This window comes from Callionymus lyra, chromosome 14, assembly GCF_982586985.1.
Source record: "Callionymus lyra chromosome 14, fCalLyr1.hap1.1, whole genome shotgun sequence".
NCBI lineage: Eukaryota > Metazoa > Chordata > Actinopteri > Syngnathiformes > Callionymidae > Callionymus > Callionymus lyra.
This window is the reverse complement of record NC_141831.1, coordinates 2354958-2372995: the sequence shown is the minus strand read 5'-3', so window position 1 is coordinate 2372995 and position 18038 is coordinate 2354958. Positions and strand designations below refer to the sequence as shown.

At 37.5% G+C, this 18038-nt stretch overlaps 2 protein-coding genes and 1 non-coding gene across 3 annotated transcripts; 2 read left to right on the top strand and 1 right to left on the bottom strand.

Moving 5' to 3' along the window:
* The first annotated feature begins 3388 nt into the window (after nt 1–3388).
* pgrmc1 (progesterone receptor membrane component 1) lies at nt 3389–7176 on the top strand. Its single transcript, XM_087807908.1, has 3 exons — nt 3389–3710; nt 5464–5619; nt 6597–7176. The coding sequence occupies exons 1-3, from the start codon at nt 3413–3415 to the stop codon at nt 6689–6691; spliced, it is 549 nt and encodes a 182-aa protein (XP_087664034.1). The 5' UTR covers nt 3389–3412; the 3' UTR covers nt 6692–7176.
* A 4649-nt stretch (nt 7177–11825) lies between these two features.
* Nucleotides 11826–11936, bottom strand: trnal-caa (transfer RNA leucine (anticodon CAA)). The gene is made up of 2 exons: nt 11899–11936; nt 11826–11871 (listed from the first exon to the last, which is right to left on the bottom strand). It is a non-coding gene; the product is annotated as a tRNA-Leu (tRNA).
* A 206-nt stretch (nt 11937–12142) lies between these two features.
* On the top strand, nt 12143–13327 carry cox7b (cytochrome c oxidase subunit 7B). The gene is made up of 3 exons (XM_087807515.1): nt 12143–12237; nt 12921–13036; nt 13180–13327. Exons 1-3 carry the CDS (start codon nt 12201–12203, stop codon nt 13261–13263), a joined length of 237 nt encoding a protein of 78 aa, XP_087663641.1. The 5' UTR covers nt 12143–12200; the 3' UTR covers nt 13264–13327.
* Nucleotides 13328–18038: the final 4711 nt, after the last annotated feature.

Sequence of the window (18038 nt, the reverse complement as noted above, 5' to 3'; positions counted from 1 at the left end):
TCTACTGACTCCTTCAAGAAACATCTGTGTTTGATGATCTACTGACTCCTTTAAGAAACATCTGTGTTTGATGATCTACTGACTCCTTCAAGAAACATCTGTGTTTGATGATCTACTGACTCCTTTAAGAAATATGTGTGTTTGATGATCTACTGACTCCTTCAAGAAACATGTGTGTTTGATGATCTACTGACTCCTTCAAGAAACATGTGTGTTTGATGATCTACTGACTCCTTCAAGAAACATCTGTGTTTGATGATCTACTAACTCCTTAAAGAAACATCTGTGTTTGATGATCTACTGACTCCTTCAAGGAACATCTGTGTTTGATGATCTACTGACTCCTTCAAGAAACATCTGTGTTTGATGATCTACTGACTCCTTCAAGAAACATCTGTGTTTGATGATCTACTGACTCCTTCAAGAAACATCTGTGTTTGATGATCTACTGACTCCTTCAAGAAACATCTGTGTTTGATGATCTACTGACTCCTTCAAGAAACATCTGTGTTTAATGATCTACTGACTCCTTCAAGAAACATCTGTGTTTGATGATCTACTGACTCCTTCAAGAAACATCTGTGTTTGATGATCTACTGACTCCTTCAAGAAACATCTGTGTTTGATGATCTACTGACTCCTTCAAGAAACATCTGTGTTTGATGATCTACTGACTCCTTCAAGAAACATCTGTGTTTGATGATCTACTGACTCCTTCAAGAAACATCTGTGTTTGATGATCTACTGACTCCTTCAAGAAACATCTGTGTTTAATGATTTACTGACTCCTTCAAGAAACATCTGTGTTTGATGATCTACTGACTCCTTCAAGAAACATCTGTGTTTGATGATCTACTGACTCCTTCAAGAAACATCTGTGTTTGATGATCTACTGACTCCTTCAAGAAACATCTGTGTTTGATGATCTACTGACTCCTTCAAGAAACATCTGTGTTTGATGATCTACTGACTCCTTCAAGAAACATCTGTGTTTGATGATCTACTGACTCCTTCAAGAAACATCTGTGTTTGATGATCTACTGACTCCTTCAAGAAACATCTGTGTTTAATGATTTACTGACTCCTTCAAGAAACATCTGTGTTTGATGATCTACTGACTCCTTCAAGAAACATCTGTGTTTGATGATCTACTGACTCCTTCAAGAAACATCTGTGTTTGATGATCTACTGACTCCTTCAAGAAACATCTGTGTTTGATGATCTACTGACTCCTTCAAGAAACATCTGTGTTTGATGATCTACTGACTCCTTCAAGAAACATCTGTGTTTGATGATCTACTGACTCCTTCAAGAAACATCTGTGTTTGATGATCTACTGACTCCTTCAAGAAACATCTGTGTTTGATGATCTACTGACTCCTTCAAGAAACATCTGTGTTTGATGATCTACTGACTCCTTCAAGAAACATCTGTGTTTGATGATCTACTGACTCCTTCAAGAAACATCTGTGTTTGATGATCTACTGACTCCTTCAAGAAACATCTGTGTTTGATGATCTACTGACTCCTTCAAGAAACATCTGTGTTTGATGATCTACTGACTCCTTCAAGAAACATGTGTGTTTGATGATCTACTGACTCCTTCAAGAAACATCTGTGTTTGATGATCTACTGACTCCTTCAAGAAACATCTGTGTTTGATGATCTACTGACTCCTTCAAGAAACATCTGTGTTTGATGATCTACTGACTCCTTCAAGAAACATCTTAAGACGTTTTTATTTGTTCAGGCTTTTCCTTGATTATCTTGCCTTTTAAAGTATATACTTTATTGAATATTGTTTTGATTGTTTAAGCGCTTTGTGACCTTGGTCTGAAAAAGCGCTATATAAATACAAATTACTTACTTACTTACTTACATGGATTACTAATTAGTAATTCGATTAATTAATTAGTTAGATAATTAGTAATGTCATTAACCCTACATACATATCAGAAACTACTAATGTGTAGTGAACGGACACACAATAAGCTTGATACTCATAGAATGGCAGGACACAAACATGTACCTTCCCAGGTATGACAGGCCCTGATAGGTAACATCATCCCCTTTCGTCCAGTACGAGACATTAAAGGTCTCGATTTAGTCTCGTCACCAACCAAAGGTGCGTTTAAACTTAAGCTTGGACCTATAATCCTTTATGCCACAACAAAAGCAGCCCTGGTCAGCCGTGTTGGTGGGACAGAGTTGTCTCTGGTATCAGAGCCTTCACTGCATATTGTCGAGTCCATCTTTAAAGCAGCTAATATCTTTACACGTTTAGTATACGTATACGCCATACTTAAAATAATGCTAAAAGATCATCGAAATATAAAGTATACATTACTAGCTTCATCTAAGAGTTTAAACGTTTGAATACACATTCACAATCAAAATTTCACTCAGACTGATGTACACTGTCTAAAGGCAGGCTTGGAGCAGAATTAGAAAAATGACACCGGTTAGTTAGACGTCTGTTCGTCTGCCCTTTTCACACCTGGGGGCGTGAAACAAAGAGCGAAGCGGAACACACCCAGGCTGGAAGAAAAAAGCATCCACCCACGCAACAGGGAAGCAAGGAAGTTATTCTCCAGGTGACCGAGACATGGACAAACTTGAAAGAACCATCTGCCCCGGAAGAGACGACCCCCTGGACGGAGAACTTTCCCTTGAATATAAATATATGCTCTACAGTACGGGACCGTCTTTCCCGGAGCTATCGACCTGAAGAGCTGCCGGCAGAGAGCGTTCCCGATCGATCGTAAAAGCTTGTATCGTTGTTTGACTTGAAGCGGCGAATAAACGACCCGTTAGACTCTGCATTGACCATTTGTCTCCATAAAGCAAAGTATAAGACCTGGATGTGACGGCGTGTTGGAACTTCCCGGAACGGACCCGAGTTCTGACCGTTTTAAAACCGAAATCTCCAATGGCGAGATTTCAAACTTTATTAAGCAATAACTTAAAAGCGGAGCAACGTCATGATGAATGAACTACTGCATTTTGAAGACTTACCTTTTACACTTACATTTACAACATGTCAGGAGAGTTTTCACATTAGGTGCCCTTAAGATATAACCTTCGAAGCCATTCGTAAAATACAGTAAACTGAATTTATATTTGTAAAAAACAATCATTATCACGAATATAAAAGACAGAAACACGTTAAACAAACGTTTTCTTAACTAATAAAGTTGCGAGATGGGCTGCTTGAATTACGGAAGCCGATTGGTCAGCGCGGATAATGACGCCCCACCATGGTCGCCTGTGATTGGTCGACGCGGATAATGACGCCCCACCATGGTCGCCTGTGATTGGTCGACACGGATAATGACGCCCCACCATGGTCGCCTGTGATTGGTCGACGCGGTCAGAGTTCTTCCGCTAGCAAAGCAACTCACGCAGACACAACATGGCGGAAGCGGAGTCCAGCAGCGAGCTGAGCTCTGCGGGGATCCTGCAGGAGATCTTCACGTCGCCGCTCAACCTGACGCTGCTCAGCCTCTGCCTCTTCCTGCTCTACAAGATCTTCCGGGGGGACCAGAGCCCGGACCTGGGCCCGGCGGAGCCGCCGCTGCCGAGGCTGAAGAAGCGAGACTTTCGTCTGGACCAGCTCAAGACCTTCGACGGAGTCCAGGACCCGCGGATCCTCATGGCTGTCAACGGGAAGGTCTTTGACGTCACCCGCGGCAAGAAGTTCTACGGCCCAGGTGAGCCGGATCCGAACCTGGATCCGAACCGAACTTTACTTTGAAAAGATCTTCTTTCATAACACAGGAGCACAGATCGTCTATTGACGGGATGATCGAAGTTTAACTTGTTTGTAGTTTGTTTACACACAAGAACTCGAATAATGACGTTTTATTTAAAACAATCAATAATGATTATACTCAAAGTTTTAATTTAAAATGGGTTACAATAATACTTTTAAACGACATACACGGTGAATACAAACGAGTTTGAGTCAAAATAAATAATAATAATTATTATTAGTTAATAATGAATTCATATAATAATTACGTTACATTTGTCAACAGTAGAACAAACACGCTGCAAGTTTAATCTTCTGTCCTCAGGTCACAATAAAATAACTTTGTCTTAAAACATTTGTTTAAAAATAACTTTGTCTTAAAACATTTGTTTCGAGTATAAAAGTATTGATGAGGATCACATTCTACCCATAATGCACCTGTCCTGCCACACGTTGTAGTTCATTATGTTCCGAACACAGTGTTTGCTGATGGAGTCACGTTTGTGTTTATTAGTCAAACCGACACTTTTTTAACCTCATTTAACTAATCATGAATAAAAACTGCAAGAAGATGCTAAATAAAGTTAGTGTTGCTGGTAGAACTCGTTACACGTCGAGAAATAATCTAAGGTTGAGAAAACCTTGAGAAAAGAAGCGAATTATCATGAGAAAGTATCAGAGTGAGACCTCACACTATTGTGTCATCTCTGGCTGTTACCTCTGTCACCAGTGACCTTTCACCTCTGTCACCAGTGACCTTTCACTGTCTCAGATTGATAGTTAAACACAAGCAATAACACACACCCACACACGCACACTAACACACACCCAAACACACACACTAACACACACACAAGCACTAACGAAAACATACACACACACAAGCACTAACACACACACAAGCACTAACACACACACACGCACTAACACACACACACACGCACTGACACACACACACGCACTGACACACACACGCACTAACACACACACACAAGCACTGACACACACACACACACACCCACACATGCACACTAACACACACCCAAACACACACACGCACACACTAACACACACACAAGCACTAACGAAAACATACACACGCACACACTAACACACACAAGCACTAACGAAAACATACACATGCACACACTAACACACACACACAAGCACTAACACACGTACTAACACACACACACGCACTGACAGACACACACACGCACTGACACACACACAAGCACTGACACACACACAAGCACTGACACACACACAAGCACTGACACACACACAAGCACTGACACACACACAAGCACTGACACACACACAAGCACTGACACACACACAAGCACTGACACACACACGCACTAACACACACACGCACTGACAGACACACACACACACGCACTAACGCAAACATACACACGCACTGACACACACACAGGCACTAAAACAAACACGCAATAAAGCACTAACACACACACTCGCGCACCAACACACACACTAACACACTAACACACTAACACACACACACACACACACACACACTAACACTCACACACCCTCCAGGCTGATATAGTTTCAAATAGTTGCTCAGCAGCGCCTCCTCTGGTCAAGTGCCAGCGGGTGAAAAGTACACCATGACGTCATCGGAGGCAGCACTAACATGACATGACGTCACAACCACATGTTGGACTCACCGCACCTGTCGTCCTCAGACGGGCCGTACGGCGTGTTCGCGGGCAGAGACGCGTCCAGAGGTTTGGCCACCTTCTGTCTGGAGAAAGACGCCCTGAAGGACGAACCCGACGACCTGTCGGACCTGAACGCCATGCAGCAGGAGAGTCTGTCCGAGTGGGAGGCCCAGTTCACCGGTGGGTCCCGACGCACACGCCTGTGCACGAGTGTGTGTGCACGAGTGTGTGTGCACGAGTGTGTGTGCACGAGTGTGTGTGCACGAGTGTGTGTGCACGTGTGTGTGTGCACGAGTGTTTGTGCACGTGTGTGTGTGCACGTGTGTGTGTGCACGAGTGTTTGTGCACGAGTGTGTGTGCACGTGTGTGTGTGCACGAGTGTGTGCGCGCACGAGTGTGTGCGCGCACGAGTGTGTGCACGGCTGAACGTTGTTGAAGTTTGGGTTTAAGTCTATATTCTATTTTATTTTTTATTAAAACAAACAATCACATGTTTTCACATTTTTATTTTTCTACATAGAATTAAATATTCTCATTAGGATCGAGTTTTAAATTCGATATTTTTAAGTTTGTAGTTTAAGTTCAATATATAAAAATATTAGCTTAATGGTGACAAGAGCTACTTGATCATGTGCTTCAGTGTCACATGATCGTCGACGTGTCGCGTGATTGGCTAAAAGTTTTAGCTTAGATTAAGAGATTACGAATTTAAAAATGTGTTTTTGAATATTTCGAATTAAAATATCTAATTCTGTTTTGTTATTTGTAAGAATCATTTAATTAAATTGTAAAATGTTTATTTTTTTAATTGAATAGTATGTAGAACTTTATTGATCGCTCAGGAGAATTATTTTTTTTCCCCAATTAGCCACAACAATACAGCAATTATTCATTAAAAATAAATAAAATAAGAACAAAGAGAAATAAAAAGAAAGAAAGTTTGATTTGTTTGAATAATTAAAAAAAACAAATCAAACTTTTAAATATGGAAATAATTTAAACCAAGTACTTTTAAAAATAATTAAAAGTTTGCAAAATTATTGTTAAATGAATAAAATATTGTGACGACGACACAGATATTGTGCGTCTGTGACATAAATGTTATCTATGGTTGAAGATAACAAGTAAAGCTCATTAAATCGCTCTGGTCTCCACAGTCAAGTACGACTACATCGGGAAGCTGCTGAGGGCCGGCGAGGAGGCGAGCGAGTACACGGACGACGAAGAAGCGAAGGACAAGAAGGACGACTAGAGGACGTGAAGAGAACATGTTGCCTTATCTGTCATGTTATCATCCGTGAAGATAAAACACGCTTTGTTTGGTCCCAGTTTTTACTAAAGATGTTCCTCGATCGGCATCGAAATATTCCCGAACGATTCCTGCACTTCCTGTCGTCGTCGTCATTCCTGGAGACATTTCCCGGCGGACGTCACCGTAGACCGACGTAGACTGACGACCTGAAACAAGACTGGCACCTTCAAAATAAAAGCCTTGAGCTCCAGAGCCGCTCGTCAAGATGTTCTCGCGTTCGATCGACCGTCGAAAACACAAGCAATAATTCCTGAGACGCTGTTTATTTGAAAGCAGTCGCGTTCGTATCCGTTCATCAGATGTTCGTCTTACACTTCGGTCACACGTCCACTCGCCACATATTTCTATGCATGAACTCACATGTTTTATTGCAGTTTTAATCAAGAAAATATTTTTCATGTAATAAAAACAATTGATATCAATAATCCTTGTCTGTCATTTGTTGAGATAAAATTCTGTTTTTAACACAAAAATAAAAAGATTGTGGAAAAGTCTCGATTAAAATAAACATTTATTTGACTTTATTAGTACTCATTACATTTAGTATCATTTTTAATGTGTACTGTATGTCGATTTATATAACTATAATGTGTTTTTATGGTAAATCTAAGGTTCACTTTATGTGACCTGCTGTGAAAACTTACATTTTTTAATGTTAATGTGTATCTTATCTTAAACAATGACCTGCTGTTTGAACTCCTGATGAAAAATACTTTATTAATCGTTTTTTGTTTTTTTTTCCAATTAGACACAGCAATACAGCGATTATTCATAAAAATAGGAAATAAGAACAAGACAAAGAGAAATAAACAAGATTATACAATCTAAGTGTAAAGTAACGGATCAAACAAACATTAAAATGATTTAATCTCTAAAGATGTTTGTAAATAATTCCACATCAATGTGTCGCTTTCAGTTGGCAAAAAAATATTACAGAAGTAAAAGATGTGTCAGAAGTAAAAGATAGTAAAAGATGTGTCAGAAGTAAAAGAAAGTAAAAGATGTGTCAGAAGTAAAAGATAGTAAAAGATGTGTCAGAAGTAAAATATAGTAAAAGATGTGTCAGAAGTAAAAGACAGTAAAAGATGTGTCAGAAGTAAAAGATAGTAAAAGATGTGTCAGAAGTAAAATATAGTAAAAGATGTGTCAGAAGTAAAAGATAGTAAAAGATATGTCAGAAGTAAAAGATAGTAAAAGATGTGTCAGAAGTAAAATATAGTAAAAGATGTGTCAGAAGTAAAAGATAGTAAAAGATGTGTCAGAAGTAAAAGATAGTAAAAGATGTGTCAGAAGTAAAAGACAGTAAAAGATGTGTCAGAAGTAAAAGACAGTAAAAGATGTGTCAGAAGTAAAATATAGTAAAAGATGTGTCAGAAGTAAAAGATAGTAAAAGATATGTCAGAAGTAAAAGATAGTAAAAGATGTGTCAGAAGTAAAATATAGTAAAAGATGTGTCAGAAGTAAAAGATAGTAAAAGATGTGTCAGAAGTAAAAGATAGTAAAAGATGTGTCAGAAGTAAAAGATAGTAAAAGATGTGTCAGAAGTAAAAGACAGTAAAAGATGTGTCAGAAGTAAAATATAGTAAAAGATGTGTCAGAAGTAAAAGATAGTAAAAGATGTGTCAGAAGTAAAAGACAGTAAAAGATGTGTCAGAAGTAAAAGATAGTAAAAGATGTGTCAGAAGTAAAAGATAGTAAAAGATGTGTCAGAAGTAAAAGACAGTAAAAGATGTGTCAGAAGTAAAAGATAGTAAAAGATGTGTCAGAAGTAAAATATAGTAAAAGATGTGTCAGAAGTAAAAGATAGTAAAAGATGTGTCAGAAGTAAAATATAGTAAAAGATGTGTCAGAAGTAAAAGACAGTAAAAGATGTGTCAGAAGTAAAAGATAGTAAAAGATGTGTCAGAAGTAAAATATAGTAAAAGATGTGTCAGAAGTAAAAGATAGTAAAAGATAGTAAAAGATGTGTCAGAAGTAAAAGATAGTAAAAGATGTGTCAGAAGTAAAATATAGTAAAAGATGTGTCAGAAGTAAAAGACAGTAAAAGATGTGTCAGAAGTAAAAGATAGTAAAAGATGTGTCAGAAGTAAAATATAGTAAAAGATGTGTCAGAAGTAAAAGATAGTAAAAGATAGTAAAAGATGTGTCAGAAGTAAAAGATAGTAAAAGATGTGTCAGAAGTAAAAGACAGTAAAAGATGTGTCAGAAGTAAAAGACAGTAAAAGATGTGTCAGAAGTAAAAGACAGTAAAAGATGTGTCAGAAGTAAAAGATAGTAAAAGATGTGTCAGAAGTAAAAGACAGTAAAAGATGTGTCAGAAGTAAAAGATAGTAAAAGATGTGTCAGAAGTAAAAGATAGTAAAAGATGTGTCAGAAGTAAAAGATAGTAAAAGATGTGTCAGAAGTAAAAGATAGTAAAAGATGTGTCAGAAGTAAAAGATAGTAAAAGATGTGTCAGAAGTGAAAGATAGTAAAAGATGTGTCAGAAGTAAAAGATAGTAAAAGATGTGTCAGAAGTAAAAGATAGTAAAAGATATGTCAGAAGTAAAAGATAGTAAAAGATGTGTCAGAAGTAAAATATAGTAAAAGATGTGTCAGAAGTAAAAGACAGTAAAAGATGTATCAGAAGTAAAAGACAGTAAAAGATGTGTCAGAAATAAAAGATAGTAAAAGATGTGTCAGAAGTAAAAGACAGTAAAAGATGTGTCAGAAGTAAAAGACAGTAAAAGATGTGTAAGAAGTAAAATATAGTAAAAGATGTGTCAGAAGTAAAAGATAGTAAAAGATGTGTCAGAAGTAAAATATAGTAAAAGATGTGTCAGAAGTAAAATATAGTAAAAGATGTGTCAGAAGTAAAATATAGTAAAAGATGTGTCAGAAGTAAAAGACAGTAAAAGATGTGTCAGAAGTAAAATATAGTAAAAGATGTGTCAGAAGTAAAAGACAGTAAAAGATGTGTCAGAAGTAAAAGATAGTAAAAGATGTGTCAGAAGTAAAAGACAGTAAAAGATGTGTCAGAAGTAAAAGATAGTAAAAGATGTGTCAGAAGTAAAAGATAGTAAAAGATGTGTCAGAAGTGAAAGATAGTAAAATATGTGTCAGAAGTAAAAGACAGTAAAAGATGTGTCAGAAGTAAAATATAGTAAAAGATGTGTCAGAAGTAAAAGATAGTAAAAGATGTGTTGGAAGTAAAAGACAGTAAAAGATGTGTCAGAAGTAAAAGATAGTAAAAGATGTGTCAGAAGTAAAAGATAGTAAAAGATGTGTCAGAACTAAAAGATAGTAAAAGATGTGTCAGAAGTAAAATATAGTAAAAGATGTGTCAGAAGTAAAAGACAGTAAAAGATGTGTCAGAAGTAAAAGATAGTAAAAGATGTGTTAGAAGTAAAAGACAGTAAAAGATGTGTCAGAAGTAAAAGACAGTAAAAGATGTGTCAGAAGTAAAAGATAGTAAAAGATGTGTTAGAAGTAAAAGACAGTAAAAGATGTGTCAGAAGTAAAAGACAGTAAAAGATGTGTCAGAAGTAAAAGATAGTAAAAGATGTGTCAGAAGTAAAAGACAGTAAAAGATGTGTCAGAAGTAAAAGACAGTAAAAGATGTGTCAGAAGTAAAAGATAGTAAAAGATGTGTTAGAAGTAAAAGACAGTAAAAGATGTGTCAGAAGTAAAAGACAGTAAAAGATGTGTCAGAAGTAAAAGACAGTAAAAGATGTGTCAGAAGTAAAAGATAGTAAAAGATGTGTTAGAAGTAAAAGACAGTAAAAGATGTGTCAGAAGTAAAAGACAGTAAAAGATGTGTCAGAAGTAAAAGACAGTAAAAGATGTGTCAGAAGTAAAAGATAGTAAAAGATGTGTTAGAAGTAAAAGACAGTAAAAGATGTGTCAGAAGTAAAAGATAGTAAAAGATGTGTCAGAAGTAAAAGATAGTAAAAGATGTGTCAGAAGTAAAAGATAGTAAAAGATGTGTCAGAAGTAAAATATAGTAAAAGATGTGTCAGAAGTAAAAGACAGTAAAAGATGTGTCAGAAGTAAAAGACAGTAAAAGATGTGTCAGAAGTAAAAGACAGTAAAAGATGTGTCAGAAGTAAAAGATAGTAAAAGATGTGTCAGAAGTAAAAGATAGTAAAAGATGTGTCAGAAGTAAAAGATAGTAAAAGATGTGTCAGAAGTAAAAGACAGTAAAAGATGTGTCAGAAGTAAAAGACAGTAAAAGATGTGTCAGAAGTAAAATATAGTAAAAGATGTGTCAGAAGTAAAAGATAGTAAAAGATGTGTCAGAAGTGAAAGATAGTAAAAGATGTGTCAGAAGTAAAAGACAGTAAAAGATGTGTCAGAAGTAAAAGATAGTAAAAGATGTGTCAGAAGTAAAAGATAGTAAAAGATGTGTCAGAAGTAAAAGATAGTAAAAGATGTGTCAGAAGTAAAATATAGTAAAAGATGTGTCAGAAGTAAAAGACAGTAAAAGATGTGTCAGAAGTAAAAGATAGTAAAAGATGTGTCAGAAGTAAAATATAGTAAAAGATGTGTCAGAAGTAAAAGACAGTAAAAGATGTGTCAGAAGTAAAAGATAGTAAAAGATGTGTCAGAAGTAAAATATAGTAAAAGATGTGTCAGAAGTAAAAGACAGTAAAAGATGTGTCAGAAGTAAAAGATAGTAAAAGATGTGTCAGAAGTAAAAGATAGTAAAAGATGTGTCAGAAGTAAAAGACAGTAAAAGATGTGTCAGAAGTAAAAGATAGTAAAAGATGTGTCAGAAGTAAAATATAGTAAAAGATGTGTCAGAAGTAAAATATAGTAAAAGATGTGTCAGAAGTAAAAGATAGTAAAAGATGTGTCAGAAGTAAAAGACAGTAAAAGATGTGTCAGAAGTAAAAGATAGTAAAAGATGTGTCAGAAGTAAAAGACAGTAAAAGATGTGTCAGAAGTAAAATATAGTAAAAGATGTGTCAGAAGTAAAAGATAGTAAAAGATGTGTCAGAAGTAAAAGATAGTAAAAGATGTGTCAGAAGTAAAAGATAGTAAAAGATGTGTCAGAAGTAAAATATAGTAAAAGATGTGTCAGAAGTAAAAGATGTGTCAGAAGTGGGATTCGAACCCACGCCTCCAGTCGGAGACCAGAATACCCGTTCGTACGGAAGGACGCGATCCTTGAGTCTGGCGCCTTAGACCACTCGGCCATCCTGACACTGATGCACGAAGAGGGGAAATATTGCATTTTATAATCTACAATCGACGGGATTTCGCGAGACGGTTAAATTTACTTTTAATCCACGAGTTCAAAGGTCGCTCACAACATCATATCTGTCTTTAATCTCATCAGTTTATTTGATTAAAACGAGTTTGTCTGTTGCGCATGAACGGTCTGATATGACGTCACTTCCGCTCAGCGCGCGGCCATATCTGCTACTTCCGCCGTTCAAGGGTATCAGAAGACACCGAGCTCGTCGCCATGTACCGGTTCGCCAAAGCTGCAGTTCACGCCACCGGTAAATACGCTGTTATCGATCCAGTCTCCATGACATTGATCCCGAAGATATGTTTATTGTATTCGTCGCTCGCTGCGCGTCCACGATGACCGCGCTCAGCTACATGCTAGCAATGCTAACGATAACAACCTTGCTAATGTTGCTTCTTACCTTGAACTTTAGCTGATAAGCTTCAGGGTTTCTTCTGTTTTCTACTCTTACTAACAAATGATGTAAGAATGGAACGTAATCATTTAAACGACTTGTATAGCAAACGGTTGTATTTTATAATAACAATGTTTTTCTAACTTCTATAAACCTTTATATATGAGTGTGTGTGTGTGTGTGTGTGTGTGTGTGTGTGTACATAATCCAGTATAAATATGTTAAGTTAAAATAATGACACCGTTATAAATCTGAAACTTGTTGTTGAAATAGAAAATAATTGTTTAATGTCAGATTTATTGTCACATTTGTACACACACACACACACACGTTAGTTCTAGTAACTTCTAAAAATAGTGGAGGTTCACGAGGTAGAATATATATATATATATATATATATATCTATATATAATCTCTACACACACTTTGAAGGCTTTAAATCCTCCTCACCCTCTAAATAATGGAGTCCTGAAGTGAAAACGCTGGCGTCTGCACTGAAGTAACAACTAATCCTGACGATGCTCATTGTGGTTCCACAGGTCAGTCGGTGCGACAGGTCAGGCATGTTTCTCAAGAGCAGCGGGAGTTCCACGCAAAGTATGGAACCGTGAATCTTCTCGGTGGCTTCGCCTTCTGCGCAGCCGTATGGACTTATGTGAGTCTTCAAGGTTCTCCAGTAGATCCTCACTTTCACTCCAGGAAAAATGAACTTGTATTTCTGTGCGTCTGAAATGAAACACTTGGATGCAGAGAAATCCAAGTCCAGCACTTATATTGTGGACTCTGTGACTTGTGCAGGTGGCCACTCAGACCGGCATCACCTGGAATCCGTCACCTGTCGGCAAAATCATGCCCAAACCGTGGAGGGAGGACGAGAAGTGAAGACGTGTTCAGACGGTCTCAGCCTGTTATGGTTCTTTGTCTCAATAAATTAATGTCCAGATGAGTCTTGTCGTTCATTCCTCAGTGGTGTGTGTGTAACTACACACTTTCTTTTGCTTCAGAGTTACACTTTTATGTCACAGTAGTGAGTTGAATATCTAGTCTTTGAATATCTGGGTGTAAAATTCAACACGATCTGATATTTCTTGTTGAATATCAAACGACAGGAGATTTCACACAGTTGCAGGTGAATCTTTGTCGAGCAGAATCGTGAAGAAGATAAACATTCATTGTGTGTGTGTGTGTGTGTGTGTGTGTGTGTGAGAGACTCTATTGTATCATCAATGTGTTTGTACAAAACTCTATTTTATACCGGGGTCTTGGGGAGACTGGAGCCTATCCCAGTATCATAGATGGTATCATACTACATATTTCATATCATAGGTAGTATTATATTACATATCATAGGTAGTATTATACTACATATTTCATATCATAGGTAGTATTATACTACATATTGCATATCATAGGTAGTATTATAGGTAGTATCATACTACATATTTCATATCATAGGTAGTATTATATTACATATCATAGGTAGTATTATATTACATATCATAGGTAGTATTATACTACATATTTCATATCATAGGTAGTATTATACTACATATTACATATCATAGGTAGTATTATACTACATATTGCATATCATAGGTAGTATTATAGGTAGTATCATACTACATATTACATATCATAGGTAGTATTATATTACATATCATAGGTAGTATTATACTACATATTACATATCATAGGTAGTATTATATTGCATATCATAGGTAGTGTTATAGGTAGTATTATACTACATATTACATATCATAGGTAGTATTATATTACATATTACATATCATAGGTAGTATTATACTACATATTACATATCATAGGTAGTATTATATTGCATATCATAGGTAGTGTTATAGGTAGTATTATACTACATATTACATATCATAGGTAGTATTATACTACATATTACATATCATAGCTGTTTTTCCCCTGCTTCAGCCCCCTCCCCCCAACTGTTCTCACCTCCAAGCCACCTTTCTCCCCCCCAACAAGCCCTACTGCCTCAGCTGCCCAACCCCCCACAGCCACCTCTCTCTGTTACATCGGAACAGGTGAGGAGAGAATTAAGGCGACTGAAGATCAGGAAAGCTGCTGGACCAGATGGACTCAGCCCCAGACTGCTCAGGGACTGTGCTGATCAACTTTGTGAGTTGGTCACACACATCTTCAACCTGAGCCTCAAACTGGAGAAGGTCCCGGTCCAGTGGAAGACCTCCTGTGTGGTTCCGGTTCCCAAGGCGGTACATGCGAAGGAGCCGAGCCACTTCAGACCCGTCGCCCTGACCTCCCACCTGATGAAGACCTTGGAGAGGCTGGTACTCCGCGAGCTACGCACGACGGTGAGCTCTGCGTTGGATCCGCTGCAGTTCACCTACAGGCCAAAGATGGGGGTGGACGACGCCGTCATCTACCTGCAGCACCGGGCACTGACTCACCTGGAAGCCGCCGGTAGCACTGTGAGAGTCATGTTCTTTGACTTCTCAAGTGCTTTCAACACCATCCAGCCGGCGCTGCTAAGGAAGAAGATGGAGGACGCAGGAGTTGGGACACAGCTGGCAGCATGGACGATGGACTACCTCACCAACAGGCCGCAGTATGTGAGGCTGCAGGACTGCAGGTCTGAGGTGACCATCTGCAGCACCGGGGTGCCTCAAGGGACAGTGCTGTCACCTTTCCTTTTCTCCCTCTACACGGCGGACTTTACCTATGACTCCAGCAGCTGTCACCTCCAGAAGTTTTCTGACGACTCGGCCATTGTGGGCTGCGTGTCTGGGGGGGCGAGCTGGAGTACAGGTCAGTCATCAAGGACTTTGTTGACTGGTGTGAGAGCAACTACCTTTGCTTAAACACCTGTAAGACAAGGGAGATGGTGATTGACTTCAGGAAAAAGTCCACATCAAGCGGTGAGCATCCAGGGCTCGGACATTGAGCTGCTGGACAGCTTCAAATACCTGGTGTTCACCTCAACAATAAACTGAACTGGTCCACACACATCAACGCCGTGTACAAGAAGGGCCGAAGTCGCCTCCATCTCCTGGGGAGACTGAGGTCCTTCGGAGTGTGCAGACCACTTTTAAGGACCTTCTATGACTCTGTGGTAGCCTCTGCTATCCACTACGCTGTGGTCTGCTGGGGAGCAGGCAGCAGGACCGGGACAGGAAGAGACTGAACAGGCTGGTCACGAGGCTCTGTCCTGTCGCTCGCTGGACTCGGTGGAGGAGGTGGGAGAGAGGAGGACACTCTCCAGACTCTCCTCCATCAGGGACAACGCTCTCCACCCACTGCACCTGACCGTGGAGGAGCAGCTCCTTCAGTGGCTCAGGCCCCCCAGTGTAGGACGGAGCGTTATAGAAGGTCCTTCATCCCAACTGGTGTCAGGATATTTAACTCTCTACTTTAAATATCCTGATGCTAATCCGTATCGTGTTTTTCTTCTTGTGTGCTTTTTATTTTATTTTTTTTCCGTTTTTTATTTCTATTTTATTTTATTTTTATTCTATTTTATTTTGTTAATAGTGTCAATTACTAATTTTGTAAATAATTTGTATATTTTTAAGATCGTTTTTATTTTATTTTGTATTATCTCTTGTACTATTTCTTTCTCCTTGCACTTTATTTTCTTCCAACTGCGCTGTTGTGAAAGTGTGTTTCCCCTCTGGATGAATAAAGCCTTTCTATTCTATTCATAGGTAGTATTATACTACATATTGCATATCATAGGTAGTATTATACTACATATTACATATCATAGGTAGTATTATACTACATATTACATATCATAGGTAGTATTATATTGCATATCATAGGTAGTGTTATAGGTAGTATTATACTACATATTACATATCATAGGTAGTATTATACTACATATTACATATCATAGGTAGTATTATACTACATATTACATATCATAGGTAGTATTATACTACATATTACATATCATAGGTAGTATTATACTACCTATAATGAGAGAGAAAAAAGTATTTACTTTGTTTTTTGTTTATATTAGGTTTATTAGTTGATTATTTAAGGTTGTTTATTTCATTTTGATGGTTATTTGTATTGATTTTCTTGAATGTTTAATTGTTTCAAGTGTTTAATGTCTGTATTCATGTTTTGCATCGGGTCAGAGGACCACAATTCAATTTATGCTGTATGTCTTAATACATGAATATTTGACAATAAAATAACTTGACCTGATAGGGCGAGAGGCAGGGGACACCCTGGACAGGACGCCAGTCTGTGGCAGAGGACACTCAAAGACGGACGACCATTCACACACACACTCGTACCTACGGACAATTTCCCCAAAGTGTTCATTCAACCTCTGTATGTTGACATTAGAAAATGATATTAAGCTCCGCCCACTGAACACACTTTTTTTGTTCTGGAGATGAAATCTTGTTGACCATAACCACACCCACTCTGCTGTGATTGGTCAAGCATGAACGTTTGTCAACAATGGTCTCCACCTCCAAGGCACTCGTTGTATAAACAAAGCGTGATTACAGCTGGAGGAGGAGTGAAGCCATTATTACGTCATAATGGACTCTCGTAACCTCTCGTTCGTCCAGATTTCAGAGCACCTTTATAAAATAAGTGTAAAACATGGTCATATATATATATTTATATATATATAAAGTGATAAGTGTAAAACATGGTCATATATGTATATATAAAGTAATAAGTGTAAAACATGGTCATATATATATATATATATATAAAGTAATAAGTGTAAAACATGGTCATATATATATATATATATATATAAAGTAATAAGTGTAAAACATGGTCATATATATATATATATATATATAAAGTAATAAGTGTAAAACATGGTCATATATATATATATATATATAAAGTAATAAGTGTAAAACATGGTCATATAAATATATATATATAAAGTAATAAGTGTAAAACATGGTCATATAAATATATATATAAAATAATAAGTGTAAAACATGGTCATATATATATATATATATATATATACATATATACAGGTGCTGGTCATATAATCAGAATATCATGAAAAAGTTGATTTATTTCATTAATTCCATTTAGAAAGTCAAACCTGTAGAATGTTTACATTCATTCCAAACAGATACATTTCAAGGGTTTTTTGCCAAAAAGAAGATGATTATATCTGACAACCAATGAAAACCCTAAATTCAACATCTCAGAAAATTAGAATATGGTGAAAAGGTGAGATATTGAAGACACCTGTCACTCTAACTTGCTCACTAACTCAAAACACCTGGAAAAGCCTTTAAATGGTCTCTTGTTTTGATTGTGTTTGACACACAATCATGGGGAAGACTGCTGACTTGACAACTGTCCAAAAGAAGACCATTGATACTTTAAAGAAGGAGGGCAAGACACAAGGTCATTGCCAAAGAGGTTGGATGTTCCCAGAGCTCTGTGTCCGAGCATTAATAGAGAGGCGAAGGGAAGAAAAGGATGTGGTAGAAAAGAGTTTACAAGCAAGAGGGATAAACGCGCCCTGGAGAGGATTGTCAAACAAAACCGATTCAAAAATGTGGGGGAAGATCCACAAAGAGTGGACTGTAGCTGGAGTCAGTGCTTCAAGAAGCACCGACGTATGCAAGAGATGGGCTTCAGCTGTCGCTCGTGTAAAGACACTCTTGAACAAG